Here is a 22,550-nt window from a genome sequence, read left to right as displayed (position 1 = left end):
TCTCCGAGAGGGTCAATTGGAAGCCTGGAACGCAGAAGATTCCCGCCTTCGTGAAGTTTGGTAGCGGGAGTAAACTCCGTGCAGAAGGTAATCTTGCGCGCTGAGGGGCTTCGGCAAGCCTCCTGGGGAAAAGTCCCGGCTGTGGCCGCTTTAAAAAAAAAAAAAAAAAAGGAGGGGAACAAGGATCCGTTTTAAGCTGGTTGTAATATACACAAAATACATTTTAAAATATTTTATATGGCAACCATGCCTTTATTAGCCCCTTTAAAGACACGAGATAGCATGCAAACTATTAAGTTATTCATCTGTGTTCTTTATTAGGCCGGACACAAAGAGAAAGTGAAGGAGAGGGAAATTGGGAGTATTTGTTTGGAACTGGAACGCTAAAATAGAACGTGAGAACAAGCCTTAGCCTTTTCCTTTTGCATTGTATTCTTAACACTGGGGAAGGGGAGAGAAACCCAGCCATTTTTGAAATTTAAAAATGCAGTTTTATAAGTGGCTTTTTTCTAAGTATTTTCAAATGTGTTTATCTGAGAATAAGACGAATGAGTAGGAAAATCAAATTTTGCAACAGTAAAGATGGTACTAATAGGATTAAATTGCTAGGTTTTCAGTGTTCTCTAAACTTGGTTTTCTTTTTGCAAACATTTTATTACAAGTTGGTAACATCTGATAGGACAAACTGTTATATGTAAATATCCAATAAACCCTACTTCCCAGTGACAAAACACAAATGTCTGTAAGAACCAAGCTCTGAATACCCCGGCTTTATTCTGATAGTTCTATTTTTAGGATGCTATCTTAACCTATTTTGATTATGTGTTCTATGCTTTTTTAAAGATATTTATATTGCTTTAAACTTTGTTTTGCTTCAATATGAGCAGGTATATAAATTGAACAAACAAATCCAATATTGCTATAAGTTCCTGTTGTATGGAAACATTAGTTTGCTTGTCAGCTTTCAAAGGTGGTGAATTTGAATTCAAGTAATCTATTTTAGTTCAAAAATTGATTTCTAGGTTTTGTAATTCTTTTCCATCCATTTGCTAAGCACCAAGGACAGGAAAGACCAAATAAATCAACTTGTCTAGGAAACAATAGGGATTGTGTAAAAGAAAAAGTTATGCCAACCCAGATCATCAAATAGCACTATCCAATATTTTAGAACACTTTATTTGGAGTCCTACGTAATTTTTAACTGTCTTGCATTTCTCTGTCCCAGTAAATTTCTTTATGTATTAATTTTAGAAACGAATTTCTCCTTAAATTACTTTAGAAAGGAATTTCTTAAAACTTCCCCATGTAAAAGATTGAACAACTAATTATCTTATAATTAGGTTCACAATTCACAGGAGGTTCATTATCTTTACTTGGGTTTTTTTGGGGGGGAAGTATAGTAGGGAGTTTTAATTTAGTCGTCAATTTGTAACAAGTGGCTTACAAAATTTCTGTCACAAATTATAGAAGATACCAACTCGATCAGTCATGCTACTCGAAAACTTAAGAACTAAACAGAATAATGCAGCATAAGCGTTGTAAATAAATCCTGCTTAAAATTGAAATCGCTTAATTCTTGTAGTTTCAATTTAAACGTTTTTTTAAAAAAATCAGGTCGAGGTCAACCATTCCTACTGCAGCTCAGAAGTGGGCCCTCTGAATGTAATAGGGATTAAATGGTGATCATTCAATCTACGAGCATGAACAGCTGAGTCGCTTTCCCGCCTTCAAAACAAACGCCAAAAATTCGCGCATGCGCCATGGAAAGCTCGCTTGAGGCTTTCGGTTTTCCGAGGCAGAAATTGGAAGGTGGGGGGGAAACCGCGGTGGCGCATGTGCACAAACTACTTTCGTCTTGAAAAACTTTCTTAGGCGAGGTCATAGAGACGGGAGAGTGTTTCCGGTTTCCACTGGAAGGCTGCTGTAGGTAGCGAGGCGCGACATCAACTCTTAGTTGATGCTCGACTCGCAGTCACGCTTGAAAAGCGGAAGTGTTGCTCCCCCATTGTTTGTGTCTCCGGTTCTCGGTCCCACAGCTGCGACATACTTCCTCGACGGCTCTCGATTATCTCGTCATCCGGAAGCGTGGATTCTGTGTTCGGTCGACTCTCGAGATTGAGACGGGGCGGCGGCGGCGGCGGCGGCGCAGATGGGAGGGAGCGGGAGGAGGAGGCGGCAGGGCTAGTTATTATGTGGCGCCGGATTCTAGCTCTGCTCGTTCATCCATTCTTTCCCACCAGTTCTGAAGCCCTCGGCAGCGGCGGCATGTTCTACGCGGTGCGGAGAGGTAGGAGAATAGGAGTGTATAACACCTGGTGAGTAGCTGCGCATCTTTCTCACGCCCCGTAATGTTTCGTTTTCTCTCTCTCTCTCTCATCCCTTTAAAGCAAGAATCCCTTAGGTGCGACACCTTTACTTTCCCGCTTCCTTTTACCTTTCGAACAGCCTTGTGTGGGAAGTCACCCCCCCCCCGCACCAGAGAAGGAAATATTAAAAGGGCAGGAAAAAATATATTTCCTTCAAGGATCTTAGAGAGACATAAAAGCATGCCCAGGTCTCCCTCTCCCAAGCAGAAGCCAGCCCTATACAAATGCAGATGTAAACCAGCAGAAAGGCCCCTAGGAGATCAAGAAGACAAAGACACTTTCAGTTTCTGAAAAGTATTATCTTGCTTTTGAATAGATTTTAGATAATTATTAATAGTATTAATGGTATTATTATTTTTGTCTTAATTTGTTAATATTTGTTTTGAGAAGGAGTTAAAGTGTATTATGGTTTTGATTGATAGTTTAGTTGGTTTATGTTAGCTAGACTGTTTGTTTATTTGTTACCCTGCAATCAGCTTGGGGGAGGGGGGGAGGGGATGGGTGGGTTTATATTATAATTTGTAAAACTTTTAATAAAAAAAAGAAGACAAAGACACCTAAAATCTGCATACCCTACCCAAACTCTAGGTGTCATTAGCCCCATTACCATAAAGAATACCAGAGAGGCACACCTAAACTGAGGTCAGAATACGTGACACAGGAAATAGCCTCAAAGTTCATGCCACAGGAACAGGAAACTATTCCAAACAAAAGGCTAGAGAGTATAAAAACCTACTACCCATGAGCTCAGCCCTTCTTTTCTCTAGTCTTTTCTGCCAGAGCCATCTTCCTGTCTGGCTCTCCTCTCCAATAAACTACAACCTTCTTCCCAAAGCAGTTGCCATGTTTATTCCCGGCTTGGATGAACCAGGATGAAGACTCTTCTTCCAACACTTGTACGTAGGATAATCTGAGAAGTAGAGTTCAGCCAGTTGAGAGAGGAGAGGAGATAGCCTTGACTCTGGATCTTCCCTTAAAAGCTTCTTAAACTATATATAAGATTTATTTTATAGTTGCAAATGAAGGCAAATATACATGTCCCAGAATAAATGTTGCAGGATCCAATCATCTAAGTCAGTCACCGGGACCAGAGGTTTATTCTTCTTTCAGACTCATAATGGAGCACATCCTAAGGGAATTTCTCTTTTCTCCAGAATATGTGCACTGGGCTATTCTATAAATGCATAGTATTTATATGGTGCCTGATTGCGTGTGGCTTTTAATAGTTGATGGGGATGTTGATGTCTGGCTATTAAGTCGTCCTTGAGTGTTGTTTTCTTGTGTCACTGGTTCCTAAGTACCTGGTAAGCTGGTGGTAAATCAGCATTCCTGTTGACTGATCAGGGCTTATTTCCCAGGCTTTAATTATTTCTTTGGCTATTTTTGTCCCTGCTGGGCCAACAATCTTAGTAGCTGCTAAATTGAATGCATTATTTCATACTCTTTGATTCTGTTCCCCAAAATGTCATTGTGTCAATCAAATAATTACAGTTGCAACTTATTATATATTTATACAGTTGCCTATCTCACTCAGCATAATTCTGGGTAGTGAACAATTAAAAAAATAAACACTCTGCAATTGAAAGTACCTATCAGGACTACTAATAACAGTAGCAGAGAATTATTATAGGCAATACAGCTATTTCACTAATTCACCAGTTTCTTGAAATCCTCAAGCCTATTAAGACATCCATGCTTAATTTGTCCACTCAGTTATTTCTATGGTTGCCCATCTCAGTAAGCGAGCAGTGAGGCATAAAGGCAATAGATTTCTTGAGGAAGATGATAGGCTGTTAAATAGGTATCAGTTGCTGTTAACACTAAACCTTAAAAACAGTGAAGTCATTTAGTGCCATATTCAATACTGAGCTATTAAGTTCACCAGATAGTTTGGAGTCAGTCATATCCTTCAATTTTAAGTAACCATACAAAGACATTATACCAATTAACAAGAGAAGATGGTGTTTCCAACTTTGTGCTTCTAAAAGGGAATATAAAGATTTACATGAAAATTAGAGTAACTAAGTTTACTGAGACTTCAATTTCAAGGGAATATGTTTTGGGACTCTGAAAATCTCATCCTACAGATGAGAAATAGCCAAGGTGACTTCATGAATACACCATATGTGTAGATAGGTTGCAAGACCCAAATCACTTAGTGAAATGGGCAGTGTAAAAATTTAAGAAAATAAAACACTCATAAATAGATTTATATTGACTATTTGTGAAAACACATTTGTGGAAGGAGAGAAGAAATCTGGGCTGATATGCAGCTTTAAAAGTAAGAAATTATCTTCTAGAGCTTCCCCTATCTCTATCATATTTCTTTGTTCAACTGAATGACATGTTGCTTTGTGGTATGCAAAGTAACTAGAATTGTAAATAAATTAAGCAAATCTACAGAAGAAATTTCTCCCATTCTGTTTTCATTTCACACAGGTTTTCAAAGAAAACCTTAAAAGAAGCTAACATTTTCTATTTAGGGAATTTGTGATATTGTAATCTAAACAATGTGCTGCTCTTTTTTCCACTGTATTTTGACAGGGATGAATGTAACGAACAAGTTCATAGATATCAGGATGCCAGCTTCAAGAAGTTTGCAACAAAGAAACAAGCTTGGGCTTTTATAAATGAAGAGTCAGCAGAATCATCCATTTCTTCAACAGGTATACTATGCAACTTTCTAAATTTGAATAGCAGAAATATAGAAATAGCTTTCTGATAATTAAAGATAATATACTAGATGTAATGAAAAGTAAGTAGGATGAACTGTATATTCAAATGAAATTCACAACTCCAATGAACTGGTTGTACCTCCAGAAAATAATTTCAGCTGTATTTATTTCTTGATAGAGGCAGTCTGGTTGTTACTTTAAATCAAAATTATTGCGATCATTAATGAGTCTTACAGTTCCCTTGCTTTTTAAAATAGAATTGATGGGTAAAGCTTTATAACAAAGGTACAGCTGAAAGAATAAGAGTTGTTCAGTCATGCTATGCTTTCTAATAGCCAAAGTGGTCTGAAAAATGTAATGCCGCAGTGATAATTTTCCTCTGCTTAATGAGAAAACACAGTAGCTGGAGAAGTTAGAATAGAAATAGACAAGTATGGCAGTGGCAATAAGAGTGGGTTTTTCTAGATTTTTGCCTTTGAACTTTGATAGTCCATGTGCCAAGTATTGAGCTAACATCCCATTACTTTAAAATCTGCAGCTTTTCCAATGACATTTATATTATGGTTGTTATTAGTAAAATGCAAAATCTGAACAAAATAAAAGAAGCTGAGAAATAACCATAGCAAGAAAGATCTTGCACTGACCTATCTGCAGCCTCCCTAAGAAGATTGGATGAAAACAAATGGGTGCCGGACTCTGCTAAATTGAGGAATAGTTTCTTGAGGAAAGGCTACACCACTACCTCCTTCGAAGCTGGTAGAACCAGTCCCTCGCATGGATCACTGTTGTATGGACTCAACCATGTGTCATCTTTGGTGGGGGAAGTTGGTCCAATCAGGAGGCATAGGCCAAAAACACAAGCGCTCACACAGCCCCAAGGACATGTCTACTCTTTCAGGATTGACAGGTTCCAATTCTTCCCAGATAATAGGGCTAGACCAGGGGTAGGCAACCGTGGCTCTTTTATGACTCGTGGACTTCAACTCCCAGAATTTCTGGCTGGCTCAGGAATTCTGGGAGTTGAAGTCCACGAGGCATAAAGGAGCCAAGGTTGCCTACCCTGGGCTAGACAATGTGTTAGACACTTCCCTGGGATCTACACAGCTGCCATTCATCTCAGGGTGATTCCAAACTACTTTTTCCGACAGATGCATAGAATAATCCTTAGAGTGGCTTTACAGATATTCTTAGTCCCTACTTACACAGCAGTGTTTGAATTGGTAAGACACTGGCTGGTAATCTATTAATGCAGAGAGTGGATTACCATGAGGTAATCCTTCAGAAAGCTGCTTTCTCTTCCTTGGTCAAGTTTACTCTTTGTCTTCCATCAATAGCACTCTTAGCATCTCTACCACCATTTCATCTCTCAAAGCTCCTCCAAAAACCAAGGGAGTCCAGGCTGTATGAGCAGCAAAAATCATTTAACCTTATATAAATAATCCTTAAAGGCATCAGTGCTTTTTAGCTTTCACAATCATTGGCATTTCCAGCCATCTGTACAGTATGTTCTGTTTAGCTGATGTAAAATACTCCAAAACACCCTTGGGTAATAAATAAAATCTGTTCTCTTTTTACCAGAAAATTGCAATACAGGTGGTATCAATTCATCATCAAAATTAAGTATGGTTCTAGTGATAAAGTTGCTATGTGCAATGCTACTTTTTGATGTTAATGCTCAAATCATTGCTGGTAATCAAATCCTCTCTTTTAGTACAAAATCCTGCATATTTTTTCTATTAGATATAAATACCATCTGTGTTACTTTTCACCTTTGGATGAATAAATTGATAAAAAGAAAAGATCATCTCTTAATGCAGTGTATGTGAATTATTTTTCCTAAAGTTATTCTGTATTTTAAAAAGATTTTTTTTAATTGTAAATTTGAGGAGATTTGCACAAATATTAAATAAGGAAAATTTCGTGTGAAAAGACCTTTGGATGTGTGAATTAAACTGATTAAAATGTGAGGAGCTCCAGTGATGATCTTCAATATAAACATTACATTATCAATTTGATAGTGGTATCATTTTTTTCCCCTAAGGCTTTGGTGAAAAGCAGAACAATTATGGCTATTACAGTAACAAGACTACATCTGACTCATATAATGCAAGATCACACAAAAGACGATACGAAGAGCTTTCAGAGAACAAATATACAAATAAGCGTGTAAAATACACAGATGTTCCTTATACTCCTCCGCCAAATAAGAATGAATTCTCATACATGGGTAACTCCTCTCTTTCTGAAACTTATTATAATGCCTTTGAATCTGTTTTGTATGATATTTCTCGATGAAAAACTGTATGTCAGCGTGCCTGGCTGAGGAATTCTGGGAGCTGAAGTCCACAAGTCATAAAAGGACCAAGTTTGAAGACCCCTGCCATAAACAGAAGTTCTAGGGAAGAGCTTTCTTGATCCTCTTTCTCCCATCAAACTGTCTAAACCTCGCTGCCTCTTGGCCCTCTGGAATGTAGCCCCTCTGGTTGTTACTTTAAATCAAAATTATTGCGATCATTAATGAGCAATTACCTTGCTTTTTAAAATAGAATTGATGGGTAAAGCTTTATAACAAAGTTACAGCTGAAAGAATAAGAGTTGTTCAGTCATGCTATGCTTTCTAATAGCCAAAGTGGTCTGAAAAATGTAAAATACCCCCAAACAAACACCCTTGGGTAATAAATAAAATCTGTTCTCTTTTTACCAGAAAATTGCAATACAGGTGGTATCAATTCAGCATCAAAATTAAGTATGGTTCTAGCGATGAAGTTGCTTTTATTTATTTTATTTATTTATTTATGAGACTTATATACCGCTTTAAGTGCAAGCACTCTCTAAGCGGTGTACACCAGTAAGCAATGTATATATATATTTACATTGCCCCCAACAATCTGGGTCCTCATTTTACCTACCCCAGAAGGATGGAAGGCTGAGTCAACCTTGAGCCGGTGAGATTTGAACCGCTGACCTGCTGAACACAGTCAGCTAAAGTGGCCTGCAGTACTGCACTCTAACTGCTGCGCCACCAGCTTGTACTATGTGCAATGCTACTTTTTGATGTTAATGCTCAAATCATTGCTGGTAATCAATCATTGCTGGTAATCTCTTAGTTACAAAATCCTGCATATTTTTTCTATTAGATATAAATACCATCTGTGTTACCTTTCGCCTTTGGATGAATAAATTGATAAAGAGAAAAGATCATCTCTTAATGCCGTGTATGTGAATTATTTTTCCTAAAGTTATTCTGTAATTTAAAAAGATTTTTTTTAAAAAAAAATTGTAAATAAGGAAAATTTCATGTGAAAAGACCTTTGGATGTGTGAATTAAACTGATTAAAATGTGAGGAGCTCCAGTGATGTTCTTCAATATGAACATTACACTATCAATTTGATAGTGGTATCATTTTCTTTTTTTCTAAGGCTTTGGTAAAAAGCAGAACTATCATAGCTATTACAGTAACAAGACTACATCTGAGTTATATAATGCAAGACCACACAAAAGACGATACAAAGTGCTTTCAGGGAACAAATGTACAAATAAGTGTGTAAAATACACACATGTTCCTTATACTCCTCTGCCAAATAAGAATGAATTCTCATACATGGGTAACTCCTCTCTTTCTGCAATTTATTATAATGCCTTTGAATCTGTTTTGTATGATATTTCTTCTCTTGATGAACAACTGTATGTCTTCACTCTTACAGAAATTTGGCACTAGAATATTGCTTCTATGCTTAGTAGCTGTAAAGAGTTAATAAGAATTTGGGGTTTGAATATTGCAAGTTCTATAAGTATCTAAAATGAATACTGGGGAAAATGGGGGAGAGGAAAAAAAACAAAGCTAGCAATGGATCAAACAAGCAGATAAGGGGCAACATTTGCTTAACTGTTGGGTATGTGTGATAGAATATAATCTGGATTCCCAGGAGGAAGAGACTACGTTCCAGAGGGCCAAGAGGCAATGAAGTTTAAATAGTTTGGTTGAACTTCTCAGAGTATGCTTTAATTATGTAAGTAGTTGCTTTAGTTTGGCAATATTGATGTCAATTATTTCTAAGCAGTTCCTTTATTGCTCCTCACCATAGACCAGGGGTCTTCAAACTTGGCCCTTTTATGACTTGTGGACTTCAGCTCCCAGAATTCCTCAGCCAGCGTGCCTGGCTGAGGAATTCTGGGAGCTGAAGTCCACAAGTCATAAAAGGGCCAAGTTTGAAGACCCCTGCCATCGACAGAAGTTCTAGGGGAGAGCTTTGTTGATCCTCTTTCACCCATCACATTCTTGACCCTCTGGAATGTAGCCCCTCCCACCTGGCAATTCACACTACAGAATTGGAGCAAAAGGAAAAGCTTAGGGAAAGGGGAGGCAGGAGTAGGCTTTGAAAATGGTTTTGAGGGGAAGGAATTTTATCCGGTTATAAATTTACCTATTGTTTCCCAGTAATGGAGGGAAGTTATCCAAAGCTGAATTATGCATTTCTTCTACTTTAGCAGGCATGACAAAAACCATAGAGGAGAGGAACTCTCTGAGCTAATTTTCCAGGCCAGGTCTATGACATCTCGGTTCTGCGTTCTTGCCAGAGCCATCTCCGCGTGGGACAACGCCACGGGAAACTTGCCGTGCAACAGCTTGCAGCACCTCCCTTCGCAGGAGGCAGAGATCAGCTATGTCATTGCAGCGGGCCACGTCTTTGGATCCAGGTCCAGCCTCCTGTGGGTGTGGCTGGTCAGTCAGGTTGGAGTGTGTCTGCTTTGCGGGCTATTTGCAGTTACTACCCAGGTGTGAGGCATGTCCTGCCTGCCGGGGAAGCATTCTGCCTGAGCTGCATTCAGCTGTTCCTTTTTCCCCGCGGGCCCTTGGAAGAGGACAGCATCTGTTCCAGTCTCATGTTGCAGACCTCCTCTTCAGTGTGCTGCATTGGACAGTGACTGTTCCAGGACGGGAAGATGGGCAAGCAGGGACAGTGACAGCCATCTAGCAACTGTCAGTGACTCCCGCTTAGCCTGCCGTTCATGGAGGGGAGTTGCCTCCCTTCTCTTGAAGGCTTTTTTGCCTCACTTTTCAGCACACCCTTCCCCCCTCTGATAGACAGCTGTGTGTAGTGGACACACTCCGACCCAACCAGCCAGTCACAGCAGTATGATGCCAGATTCAGAGACGTGGCCCATTGAGACGCTGTGGTTAATGATTGCCTCCCTCGTGAAGGGAGGTGCTGTGAAGAGCGTGGCAATTTGTCCCACTGTGAGTTTCCCAGGGCGATTTGTCCATGCCAAAGTGGCTCTGGCAAGATGGCAGCACCGAAATGTCCCGTTTCACTCCAGGCCTGCCTTTTACAGATTAAGACATTCCTGCTTTCCATTTTCCTTCTTGCAGAATACAGTTTCTAAGGCATCAAAAGGAGACAGTTTCCCCTCTGGAATCAGGCAAGCATTCCAGAGGCTGGGATCACCAGCCCTGGGGCTTTTGTCCTGCAATCAAGCTACTTTTGCAGGAGCTATGGCCATCTTCCTAAGTGGATTTCCCTCTATAATGCCCCAGATTCAGCTTAACATTTGTGGAATGCCTGAATGGCTAGATGTCTGCCGTGTGATGCCATTCTGCATGGTATCTCAACCCAGTTTTTGGGGATTTGAGGATAAGAGTGAATGGTCCTCTGGAATGAAGAGCTTCTGATTTCTCTTCCATTACAGATGGAATTTTGATCCTCTTACACATGGAGTTCTGCTATTGCAGTGGTTCTCAACCTGTGGGTCGGGACCCCATTTGGGGTCGAATGACCATTTCACGGGGGTCGCCAAACAACGCAGTCCACCATTTTTTCCCCTTTTCCTTAGCTGTGCTACTCCCTTTTATTCTATTGGCTTTTGAAAGCCAATAGAATAGACTCTCTTGAATAGAGTCTAATTCTATTGGCTTTCAAAAGCCAATAGGAATTGTCCAGGCTGTCTCTGTCCTGCTGAGCCCACCAAAAGTCCCATTCTTCAAACAGTGCTGCACCAGTTGAGTAGTCCTCGACTTACGACCGGTTGGGGGTCGCGGCATTAAAAAGATTGAAAACCGCTGTGCTATAGGGTTTAGGCAGATATCATTATTTTTTATGTCTTATCCCTCCCTCTTCTCTCCTAGTTTCTGAGCATGCTTGCCAGACCATGGCCTAATATGTTTTCACTATAGATGTGATCTTACCAAGAATTATTAGTGATCTTTCACTGACTTTCCTACTTTTATCATTCATAGGTTTCACTCCTGAAATCTTCATGTGGCTTCTGAGGCATTGGTTACTACTCCATATAAGACACTTTCTAAAGTGCTCTTCAGTTTCTATCCTATAAAATAGAATAGAAATTTCTTATTGCTTCAGTCTGATATATTCTAGAACTAGTAGCCTTGTCATCTTGAAGCAGGCTATTTGCTTTCTTCTTAATTCTATAGGAATTTAAATTAATCCCTCATCTGTGGTTGAAGGCAATTGTTTCATTTGTGGCAGTTGTGCCTTCCTTTTCTAGGCAACTAGAAAAAAAGATTGGCATATTCTATAAAGAGTTTTTGCCATTGTTTCAAGTTCATTGTTGGGGCACAGAATGTCTACTATAATCATCCTGGAATCGATCCACCTTCCTGAGTTTGCTCTTGTTACAGCAAAATCATAGTCCATTCCACTAGAGTGCAGCCATTGCTAATAATGTTCCTCTAACCATTTAGCTACATGATCCATTTTCTCTTCCTTTTTGCATTGCAAGCTTTGGCTAGTGATATCTTCAGCAGGAAGTTTTCAATAGTGTGTGATGTGCTGGGTATAAGTTCCTGCTTGATTGAAACCATGTTGTTTAGTCCTAGCTGCAGTTACCATCTTCCACTGTTTGAAATGGAAGTATGGAGATACTTTTCTTTCTATGGATAGAGGGTGGATCTGTGTTTTCTTGATGAAACTTTTTCCTTTTTCTCTTTCTTTTATAAAGATAGTGAGATGTATTTGATCTTGCCTGCTGTTGTGAGGAGACTCCAGCCTTAGATACTTTCTTCCACGTATAAAAGAATATTCTTGATAATTCCAATAGGCCTGTTCCCACAGAATTATTTATTTTAGTATTAGCAATTTATCAGCTACAGTTTTCAATTTTGGTTTCCATTGTATAGAATGCTTAGATAATACAAGAGTTAAGAGTTTTGCTAAAACAGGCTAAATATTGTATATCATACGCTGAATTAGTTTTATTATCTGTATTTAAATGCAGTTTCCAGAAACAGAAACAATTTGTTTAAATTGTTTAGGAATTTGACATTGTCTTTTGCTGTTTTAATGCAAATCTGCCTTTTTAGGAGATTATGTAGCTGTTTATACGGATGGATGTTGTTCAAGTAATGGACGCCAGGCAGCACGTGCTGGAACAGGTGTATATTGGGGACCTGATCACCCTCTGTGAGTAAGGTGTTTTTCTTTATATCTGCTAGGAGACGTTTTGGCAGGCATCGTATGATCTCCACTATAGCTTTACAAACATACCATGGATGATGAACTCTAAAGAGGAGTGGATGTGATGTTTAGATGGAAGGGCTAAGAAGATATTTGGACAACTTTTTTATTATCATTTGATTCATGGCTGGTCATCGTGAAACCTTGAGTCAAATTGTCAGGGCAGTTTTCAGAGCGAAGAAGTAAATAAAGTGACACCTGTCCAAAGGAGACCCTGGTCACACCTACTTTTGAAATGCAAACTTTGTCATGCAAAGCACAACATGTATCTGTCTAACCAATAGAAATTCTGCATACCTGCTCTTGGCAGTTGCCATACATTTAACAAGTGGGAACTATTGGCTGCAAACCGTCCCATGTGTACAACCATTTTACCTATACCCAAATTATTAGTATGTAAATCAAGTGAGTACAGGTAGTTCTCATTTAATGACTACTCGTCCATTTTGAAATTACAACAGCGGTGAATTAGGGGACTTAACAGCCAGTTCCTGAGTTTGTAGCCCTCACAGTGCCCCTGCAATCATTTGATTGTATTTATGATTGGTCACAGTGTCGTGCGGTCTTTTGGTTTGTCTGAAATGGTGTAGGGCAGGGTAGGCTCTTGGCTCTTTTGTGACTTGTGGACTTCAACTCCCAGAATTCCTGAGCCAGCATGGCTCAGCTTGGAAACCTCTCGCTTTCCCTTCAGCATGGCTGGCTCAGGAATTCTGGGAGTTGAAGTCCATGAGTCATAAAAGAGCCAAGGTTGCCTACCCCTGGTGTAGGGTTTCCTGCCTGAGGAGGAGGTTGGACTAGAAGACCTCCAAGGTCCCTTCCAACTCTGATATTCTGTTCTGTTATTGTCTGGTTGCTATTTCCAATCTTCCCTTCTGGCTTCCCACAACCAAAGTAAATGCGGAAGCCCTCGGGAAGTTGTAAGCCATGGTCACGTGACATTTCACTTAATGACTGTGTGCAATTCACTTAACAGTGGCAACTGGAACTGCCATCATAAGTTGGCATAGTCACATGATTCTTCGATTTATGACGGTATCTCTTAGGAAGTTGCCAGTCCCAGTTAGCCATAGTTAGCCATCATTAAGCATGGACTATATTGAAATAATTATATACATTAGTCTAAGACGCCATTTATACTGCACCCATTTTTGTATGAAATCATATTTTGACTTAATGCTATTTTCAATAATTTTGCTGTATGTTGTCCTCGGCAGAAATAATAGTGAAAGACTTCATGGACGGCAAACAAATCAAAGGGCTGAAATACACGTAAGCAATGAGTGAATTAATGTTAAACGTCTGCAACCAGGCCATTCTAATTATTTAATTTTGCTAGGAATGTAGTCTGAGATTTGTTCATCTACAATGGATTGATCTGCCCTGCTGTAAAATGGAAATCCTCACTATTAATGTCTACTGTACATGTAGTCTTTATTTAATGACCACTCATTCAGTAACTGTTCAAAATTAATGATGGTACTGAATGAGTGTACTTGTGACCTTTCCTTGCAGGTTGCCATTGTCACATTGTCTCTGGTCGTGATCAGAATTTGGGCACTTGGCAATTAGGCTACATTTCTGACCATTGGGGTGTCCTGTGGTCATATGATCACCATTTGAGACCTTCCCTGTTGGCCTCTTAACAAAGTCAATGGGGAAGCTGGCGGGAAGTCACAAGACATGATAATAGAAAAGTTCCTGCTTAGCCACCCAAAGAATCCTGCTGTGAAAATGCCATCATAAATCATTATGGTCACCTCGGATCCTCACTTTAATGACTACATTGTTCAGCAGTACAAGTTCTGATCCCATTTAGATTCATTAAGTGAGGACTGTCTAGTTATTACTGGAGCATTTCCTGCCAAGCCTCAGTATTTCACTTTTATGCTAATCAGAAGGGTATAGTCAGCTCCAAGGGATCTGAATGAGCCAGATAATCTTGGTCCATTTACTCTCGTTGGGGGGCAATTTTTGCCAAGAACTAAATCTCAAAGTGGATGTGCTCCTCTTAGGTTTAGATTTTTGTTTAACTTTCAGGAGCATTAATTGTGGGTTATTTGGCTGAAATCCAAGTTTGGGGAAGGATTCTCATTCAGAGTGATAATTTTGCTCTCAAACTTATATCTACTATTGCCAGATAAAATTATTTGTAGGGTTTTGCAGTATGATGCAGTTTTTATGGAAGATACCCAGTATTAAATGTTCCACTGACTTGCAGTTCTTCAAACGTTGCAGTCATGTCTGAAGGCAGAACAGGAGATATGTATCCAGTCTTTTACCGATTATGCTAAAAGCTCCAGCTCGTAGTCTCAGTATATTTCTTAAACTTTCATTTCTTTATTTAATACCTATGAGAGGTTTCCAAAAAAGAAGAGCTGAAAACTTTTGTAACGATGCTAAGAAAAAGACTCAGGCATGTCTTGAGCAGAGGGTTGAAGCTGCAGAACACAGCTTCACACAGCTTGACAAACTCTTGAGTTTATTGTTTCTTATATACTTTTTATATACATAGGCTTTACCATTAACTGCTGACATTTTACATTTAGAAATTTAATCTTTAGCTGTTGACATAAAGTAATTGAAAAATTCCTTCATATAAGCAATTATTTTCTAGTAATATATTACCTGCTGAGAGCAGGTAAAAACAAATACAGGTAAATTAGAAAAGGAGAAAGAACTGATAAAGACAAGAAGAGATAAAGACAGGAAGAGATAAGGGGGAACTTAAAGCATATTATTTATTTAGGTAGGTAAGATATTTAGTCAAAAGGGGGTGATCTTTTGGCTGCTTCCTTGGGACAAAGGGTATCAAAAGGTTATGAGGTTTGTGGGGGGCAATGCATGGCAGTTTGCTGCGCGTGCAAATTCCCCCACAAACTAGTGTGATCGTGGTAAAGTTTATGAAAAGCAAATATATAGAGGAGTAAGCAGGCAAGGCTCCCCGGGATAGACACCAGTAAATACGTCTGCAGTGTTCTGCCATGGCGTGTGCATGTCACGGGATAGCTTTGGAAAGCTTTTATACCCAACACAACATGAATCATGGATATCAAACAGACTCAATTAAAACTGTGAGAAACTAGCATCAGCCTGTTCACAGGCCTTTCCTGTGAACTCCTCAGTATCTGCACCTGATGTTGCTGCCCAGGTATATTCCCAATCCATGCTGTGTTTTACAGCTACTGATTTTTATTCTAAAAGTTCAGTGTGGTGTTAGCTTGGTTGTGGTTATACACTAATGTGCCCAGTGAAGTTGTCTTTGGAGATGTTAGAGCTGGCCATGTGAACAAGTACTTTAATTGGATTAATGAAATATTTTCTGTGGGCAGCTACTGTTGAAAGGTAACCAGCCATTTCATCTGGTTGAGACTATCATGCCAAGGCTATTGTCTGAGGCTCAGTGCCAAATAGCACAAGGTTTCTTAATAGGCACAATTCAGAGGGTTGGTTGTCTCCTATCAAAATCAAGCAACATGGAATTGGGCTGTTTGAAAGAACACATTCCAGGCTTTTAAGGGTCCTGGAAATCCTTCTGTCCTGCCACTTAACTCTTGCTGGCTTCTCTCAGACATTTTGAGGCTAGAGAGGTTTCAATGATTCTGCCTCATGACTGTGCAGTGCTTTAAAGTCGGAGGGGAAAAAAGGATGTGGATATACAAATAGACCACTTGTTTGCAACATCTTAAATCAGTGCAATCTTTTCCTGCGATCACATGGCCTTTCACAGCTGCTGCACAATTCCTAAAACAAGATGCAGGTTGTTTAAAAGTGTTGCAAACAAATGCTCCACGGCCCCTTTTCACTTCAGATCTAAAATGTTATCTTCATTTTCCCACAGGTGTTCAAAAAAAAAAAATGATTTTATTCAGGGAGGCCCTAGGGTGGGAGTTTTACCACAGGAGTGGATCGTTATTAATGTTTTGAGTGTGATCTCGTCTACTGATGTGTTTGTTGTTGAAATAAAACTACAGTTTCTGAATTTGAATTCTAATAGTCACACCCAAACATTCATTTCATCCGTCTCCAGCAAGAAAATTCCTGTCTAGTCACACTTAAGATGTAAGAGCCGATGAAATATTTATATGAAGTAAATGTCAAAATAGTCAAACGTGGCTTACATCTGCAGTTCAACCCTGAGGTACAAACTTTCTCTGGTATCAGTATGGTTTACATCCTTCAGAGGGAACTTGGGATAAAGTGTCCTGTACTGCAATTGAATCGCAGCAATTTTTATTTGAGTTCTTCCCACTCGGTAACTTTCCCCTTATTTTTTCTTGCCCTTCAAACTGCCCTGTCTCTGAAGTTCCTTAAAAGGCAATCAGGGAACCAAAGTTCATAGAAAGATTTGAGACAGGATTTGTCTCCAAACTCTTTGTCAGAATTCAGAGTTAGAAAGCTCATATCATATCATATTCAGAATTAGCATGGTGTGAAGCAGAAGGATTAGCAACAGTTTAGAAACATGAAAAGGCCATGTAATGGAGGGTATGTGGGAAATCACATAGTAGCAAATTGAACTACTGTGATATTTTGGCTTCGGGAACATTTCTGGAAACTAACTATACTTATTCACTGCATTAAAAATAATATAGAAATAAGCAAAGATTGTCTAACACTTTGAAGTCTTGTTAACATGATCAAGGCTTCCCTTCAGGCAAGGTGCAATGGCTCCTTCACCAACAGATATTATTTGACTGATACTTTATGTAGAAACCATTTGATAGGTATTACTTGTTCCCTGTTTATCTTTTACCAAGCTCCTGAGAAGGAAACTTAGTCGATTCTAAGGATTGCGTGTATCAGGTATGGGTTACAGTTTGTGGTTACAGTCCTAAAACTAAAATCAATATTTATTCAGCTTCTTCACTCCTGAAGTATGTTCTCTAAATGTTTTCTTCAGGCAGCTTGCAAGGCAATAGAACAAGCAAAGAGTCAAAATATCAGAAAACTGGCAATTTATACTGACAGCAAATTCACCATTAACGGTAAGCTTTTTAGTTGCTGAGAAATGAATGTAAGGTAAAATCGCCTCCTAAAATGATAACAGATTACAGAAGGCATGCATTCTCTTGTCCTGCCAAACATGATCAACATCCATTAAACTTATTTTTTTCTGCAATTAAAAATGTTTGAAATTATTTTTCTCCTTGTTTTTTTATCTTTTTTTTTAAAGCACATCAACATAAATCCAAAAAGAAAGAATATATAATATTCCTGCAAGGAGATGGGGTCTGAAATGAAATATGCTATGGTTGATTGCCCTTGATGAAATTTTCTGTATGGTGTTGTCATACTTAGAGAGCATTTGCTGTACAGTCTTTTTATATTTCGACAAAGAGGGTGGCCTATGTACAAAACCCGCAATCTTTTGAGAAGCAGATTCTAATGATCTGCATTGCTTTCTCAAGCAGACCTAGGGCCTCCTTTGCATGTATTTAAACACACAGCTCTTCTTCCTGTACAAAAAACTCCAGCAAAGTGAGATTGCAGATATTAGTAAAATATGATGAAAAAGAATGTATAGTTATGCAAGTATTCCCAGGTCATTGAATATTGCGGTAAGCAAGTGCACCGCTCTGCATGTAAATATAGCATTAAATCTTGACTGTGCAAAGTAGTATTAATCAGTCTTTTCATTGTGTGATCAGAGAGCTAGTTCATCAACAGAAAACAGATATCAATATTGTAAAAGAACTGTAAAAGAATAATTAATTGTTTTTGGCTAGTCTCCATTATTTCTTTATTCATGTAATGTTAAATACTAAATTTTAATATATATAAATAAGAAACATCCATGCTTTTAAAGGATATTGCTGTATCCAAAACTGTATTAATAGATTTCTGAATATTACACCAAAATGGAACAAGCCTATATCATATGAGCAAGCATCTCCTTTGTCTTTTTAGCACAGTGGATTTGACAGACAATTGTTTTAAACCATTCTTTGGGGTGTCCAATAATTACAAAAAAAAAATCCTTTGTTGAATTATCTTAATATTGTAAAAAAAAATATTATTGTTAACACCATTAATCAAAACCAAACTCAATGCAGTTTGTAATTTAGGAATCAGTGGCTGCTGATGCACTTAGTCCAAATTGTAAAATCAAGAGGTTTTGATGGAGTACACTGCCATTTTGCAACTTTAGACAGTCCAATTCCTTTTGCAGTAGTTCAGATTATTCAAGAATTTAATTGGCAGTATTAATGCTCATATTAGTCCTTGAGTTCAGAACAGAGAGATTGATTGATTTATAGTTTCCAGACTGGAGTTACACTTAAGTTTAAGTTTATTGCATGGATAAAGGTAAAAATTATATTTCTATCCTAACAGCTTCTGATGGACTTCTCCATCTAGCCACCAGATGTTAAGCTGGACCTGAGGAAGTTTTTATCTTTTTTACTTTTATCTTCAACTGTATACAGATAATTCTCGACCTGTGACCACAATTGAGCCCAAGCTTTCTATTGTTAAGTGAGACGTTTGTTGTGAGTTTTGCCCCATTTTATAATCTTTCTTGCCACAGTTGTTAAGTGAATCTGGATCCCCCGCTGACTGCTTCTCAGAAGGTCGCAAAAGGGGATCATGTGACCTTGGGACACAGCATACGATCCTACGTATCAACGAGATGCCAAGCATCTGAATTTTGATCACGTGATCATGGTCGTAACTGTGAGGAACTGTCTTAAGTCACATTTTTCTGTGCTGTTGTAATTTTGAATGATCACTAAATGAACTGTTGCAAGTCGAGGACTACCTGTATATTCTTTTGCCATTTCCCAAAGATAGGTTTGGGTTATCGTATAATATCTTTAAATATGGTTTATGCATGTGTATTTTGTTTTTCCATTTAGTTAAAAGCAGCAAATAGTCTTTTCTCAAGATATATGTTGTTGACAGTAGAATTGGGATGATTGGGGGCTGCTGCTATTGTTTCTCTTTTCTCTCTCTGCCTCCTGCCCCACTTCCCACCATCACCACCACCCTGGCATGAGATTTGCCAGGCATTATCATCTGTCAGGATTCATCACGTTTCAATTTGCCTTCATCCAGTCCTACTCTATGGTCTGACATTCAGAGATATACTGAATTCCTCAAGGTAAAGATCAGATCATCACTGGAACCTTAGAAAAGTGATGAAAATGTAGCTAATGGTAACTAAGTAAATCAATAAATTGCTTCAGCTTTTGGAAGCAGAGGGTAGTGATGAGTTGATAAAGAAATTGTCTGAATAAACTTTTATTTGGAATCAGGATTGAATAACTGCAGTGAGATATCCAGATGTCAGATTTGATATTAGCAGTGCTGTTCTGACTCGCAGTTGACCCCAAACTAAATGATAGAAGTTCACAAATGAAGTAGAATGTATATGATTTGTCTGGATTGCAGTTACAAACTAGCTTGAGCCAATATTAGGGACTATCTACCGAGCAACTTGGTTTATCAAATGGTTCGTCTCTTGGATCAGCTCAGTCACATGGGATTGTTTCAGATGGAGAGGCAGAGGAGAATTTCAGCAGATAGCCCCAGAGGTTCTGAAGCAGTCATCCAAATTAGTCTTACGGTAGCAATCACTTTTTTGATAGGTGTGACAAGCTGGATCCCAAACTGGAAGATTAACGGTTGGAAAACCAGTGCAGGAAAAGAAGTAACAAACAGAGAAGATTTTGAAAGGCTTGCTAAGCTTTCAGAAGGCATGGACATCCAATGGGTAAGTGATGTTCTTTTAAAAACTGACTGAAGTTTTAAAGAAATTCACAGATTGTTGATTAACGTAGCTCTGATGAATAGCAACGTGTAAAATGGGTTATGTCAACCTAAAGCAGTGGTTCTCAACCTTTTTAATGCCGTGACTCCCCCAACCGGTCGTAAGTCGAGGACTACTCAACTGGTACAGCACTGTTTACAGACTGGGGTTTTTGGCGGGCTCGGCAGGCAGAGACAGCCTGGACAATTCCTATTGGCTTTTGAAAGCCAATAGAATTAGACTCTATTCAAGAGAGTCTATTCTATTGGCTTTCAAAAGCCAATAGAATAAAAGGGAGTAGCACAGCTAAGGAAAAGGGGGGGGGGGAAATGGCAGACTGCGTTGTTTGGCGACCCCTGTGAAATGGTCGTTCGACTCCAAATGGGATCCCGACCCACAGGTTGAGAACCACTGACCTAAACGAAAGAGATTTATTTGAAATCTGCAGCTGGGTTCATGTACTGTACCAAGCTATACAGTATATTCCTTTGGATCCTCTGATATGCATGCTGCACCATAAGGCATAGAGGAAGATAAGTGAATATTGCAGATAGTTGTAGAGCACACATTGTTATATGTATGGAGTAATTAATTTGGACTCTTATTATCAACAGATGCATGTTCCCGGTCATGCTGGCTTTCCTGGAAATGAAGCAGCTGATCGATTAGCAAAAGAAGGAGCTGGAAAATCATTATTTTAGCATTTTATAACTCAAATACTCCACTTAGTGATAAGAATAAAGATTAAGCTTGTTTCAGTTAATTTTTGTTGAGAGTCTATATGCTTTAGAATAAATGAGACCGATGTTTGGCTTAAATGGTTAAGAATGTAAATGCTTTTTATGTACTCTATATGTTGTCAGAGCATCTCCTCCATTTCTCAAACTGTGTTCAAGAGTTGAATGTTTGCATCTTATTAATTACGTAAAACAGCAGATTGGGAATATTGCTTGGACAACAATATGTTCTTAAGGGTTTTTTTATCTTGATGTTATTGTGTATACAAATATACAATACAATATTTTACAATTCTCTGCAATACAATACAGAAAGGAAAGTACAGCACAGTACAAAATCAAAATTACTAAATCATACCTTACCTAATTTGGTGCAAACTCTGTATGTAAGACCAATGTTCACAGTATATTCAGGTGTTTATATTTTTGGAGCAAATTGCTTTGTTACTTGTATAAATAAAATGATCATAGGTGCTGGCATACCTAATAGATAATGCTGGCACAATAAACCTGTTTGCTACTTGTGGTTTTCTTTTTTGCATGCATATTCCACTATTTATCAAGGAGTTTAAAGTGACTTAACATGAACATTCCTACTTTTCATCCCCACCCCTCAAAAACTCTACTTAGTGAGGTAAACGGAGATGATTGGCTTCCAATCACACTATGATTTTCAGTAACTGAGGATGGATTTGAATTTAGATCAAATAGGTCCAAGTCCAGAACCTGAAAACACATTGGGTGTGTTTTATTACTTATTCACTCTACTCATATCCTTTTCCTCCACAAAGTTCAGACTGTTCTATTTACACTCTTGACAGGAAGCAATCTGCATAGGAAGATAGCATCTATTCGTATAATGATCAATTATTATAGCCTGTAGAGTTGGAACATGTGCCTGTTATGCCTTCTAAGGAGATGGAATAGGTAAGACAAGATTTGGTGCTCTAGTTAAGCTGCCTTACACCATTCCAGAAAACTAGAATGGTCACTTTTCACCCATCTGCCTTCAATTAGTGCACATATTTAAGCTCTTATAATGGAGACTCTTGAGGATCTGCCCAGGGAGATTCAAATTTTGTACTTATATGTAAAAATATAAAATAGTTACATCAAAATGTCTTTATTTCAGAAGGAGAATGTCCATTTGAGAAATGCTTCAGCCTATCACTGCATGAATGCATGTCCTTTTGAAAGCCATAACCCATCTTTTGGGGTAAGATACTCCAGAGCAGTGGTTCTCAACCTGTGGGTCGGGACCCCATTTGGGGTCGAACGACCATTTCACGGGGGTCGCCAAACAATGCAGTCTGCCATTTTTTCCCCCCTTTTCCTTAGCTGTGCTACTCCCTTTTATTGTATTGGCTTTTGAAAGCCAATAGAATAGACTCTCTTGAATAGAGTCTAATTCTATTGGCTTTCAAAAGCCAATAGGAATTGTCCAGGCTGTCTGCCCTGCTGAGCCCGCCAAAAGTCCCATTCTGCAAACGGTGCTGCACCAGTTGAGTAGTCCTCGACTTACGACCGGTTGGGGGTCGTGGCATTAAAAAGG

General features: G+C 38.8%; 1 protein-coding gene across 4 annotated transcripts; it reads left to right on the top strand.

The window, feature by feature from the left end:
- The first annotated feature begins 16 nt into the window (after positions 1–16).
- RNASEH1 (ribonuclease H1) lies at positions 17–21,518 on the top strand. Of its 4 annotated transcripts, none has more exons than XM_039331845.1 (9): positions 17–87; positions 2,241–2,315; positions 4,911–5,032; positions 7,083–7,268; positions 12,361–12,460; positions 13,729–13,783; positions 17,415–17,499; positions 20,101–20,225; positions 20,876–21,518. In XM_039331845.1, exons 2-9 carry the CDS (start codon positions 2,266–2,268, stop codon positions 20,960–20,962), a joined length of 810 nt encoding a protein of 269 aa, XP_039187779.1. In that variant the 5' UTR covers positions 17–87; positions 2,241–2,265; the 3' UTR covers positions 20,963–21,518. The 4 variants fall into 4 exon arrangements, with proteins under 4 accessions (XP_039187779.1, XP_039187781.1, XP_039187778.1 ...); XM_039331847.1 differs by lacking the exon at positions 17–87 and adding an exon at positions 1,937–2,096; XM_039331844.1 differs by lacking the exon at positions 17–87 and having other exon boundaries at positions 2,103–2,315.
- The last annotated feature ends 1,032 nt before the right edge of the window (positions 21,519–22,550 follow it).

Source organism: Crotalus tigris, unplaced genomic scaffold (assembly GCF_016545835.1).
Source record: "Crotalus tigris isolate CLP2741 ecotype Arizona unplaced genomic scaffold, ASM1654583v1 scf7180000024439.5362192, whole genome shotgun sequence".
Lineage (NCBI taxonomy): Eukaryota > Metazoa > Chordata > Lepidosauria > Squamata > Viperidae > Crotalus > Crotalus tigris.
The sequence above is the reverse complement of the archived record's forward strand: the minus strand, read 5'-3'. Positions and strand labels throughout refer to the sequence as shown.

What these genes read in the sequence shown, in the direction of transcription:
- RNASEH1 (XM_039331844.1), top strand. Translation starts at nt 2,191, where the DNA reads ATGTGGCGCCGGATTCTAGCTCTGCTCGTTCATCCATTCTTTCCCACC. An exon ending in GAATGAATTCTCATACATGG is followed by an intron (nt 7,269 to 12,360) that starts GTAACTCCTCTC and finishes CTGCCTTTTTAG; the next exon opens with GAGATTATGTAGCTGTTTAT. An exon ending in CAGCAAATTCACCATTAACG is followed by an intron (nt 17,500 to 20,100) that starts GTAAGCTTTTTA and finishes CTTTTTTGATAG; the next exon opens with GTGTGACAAGCTGGATCCCA.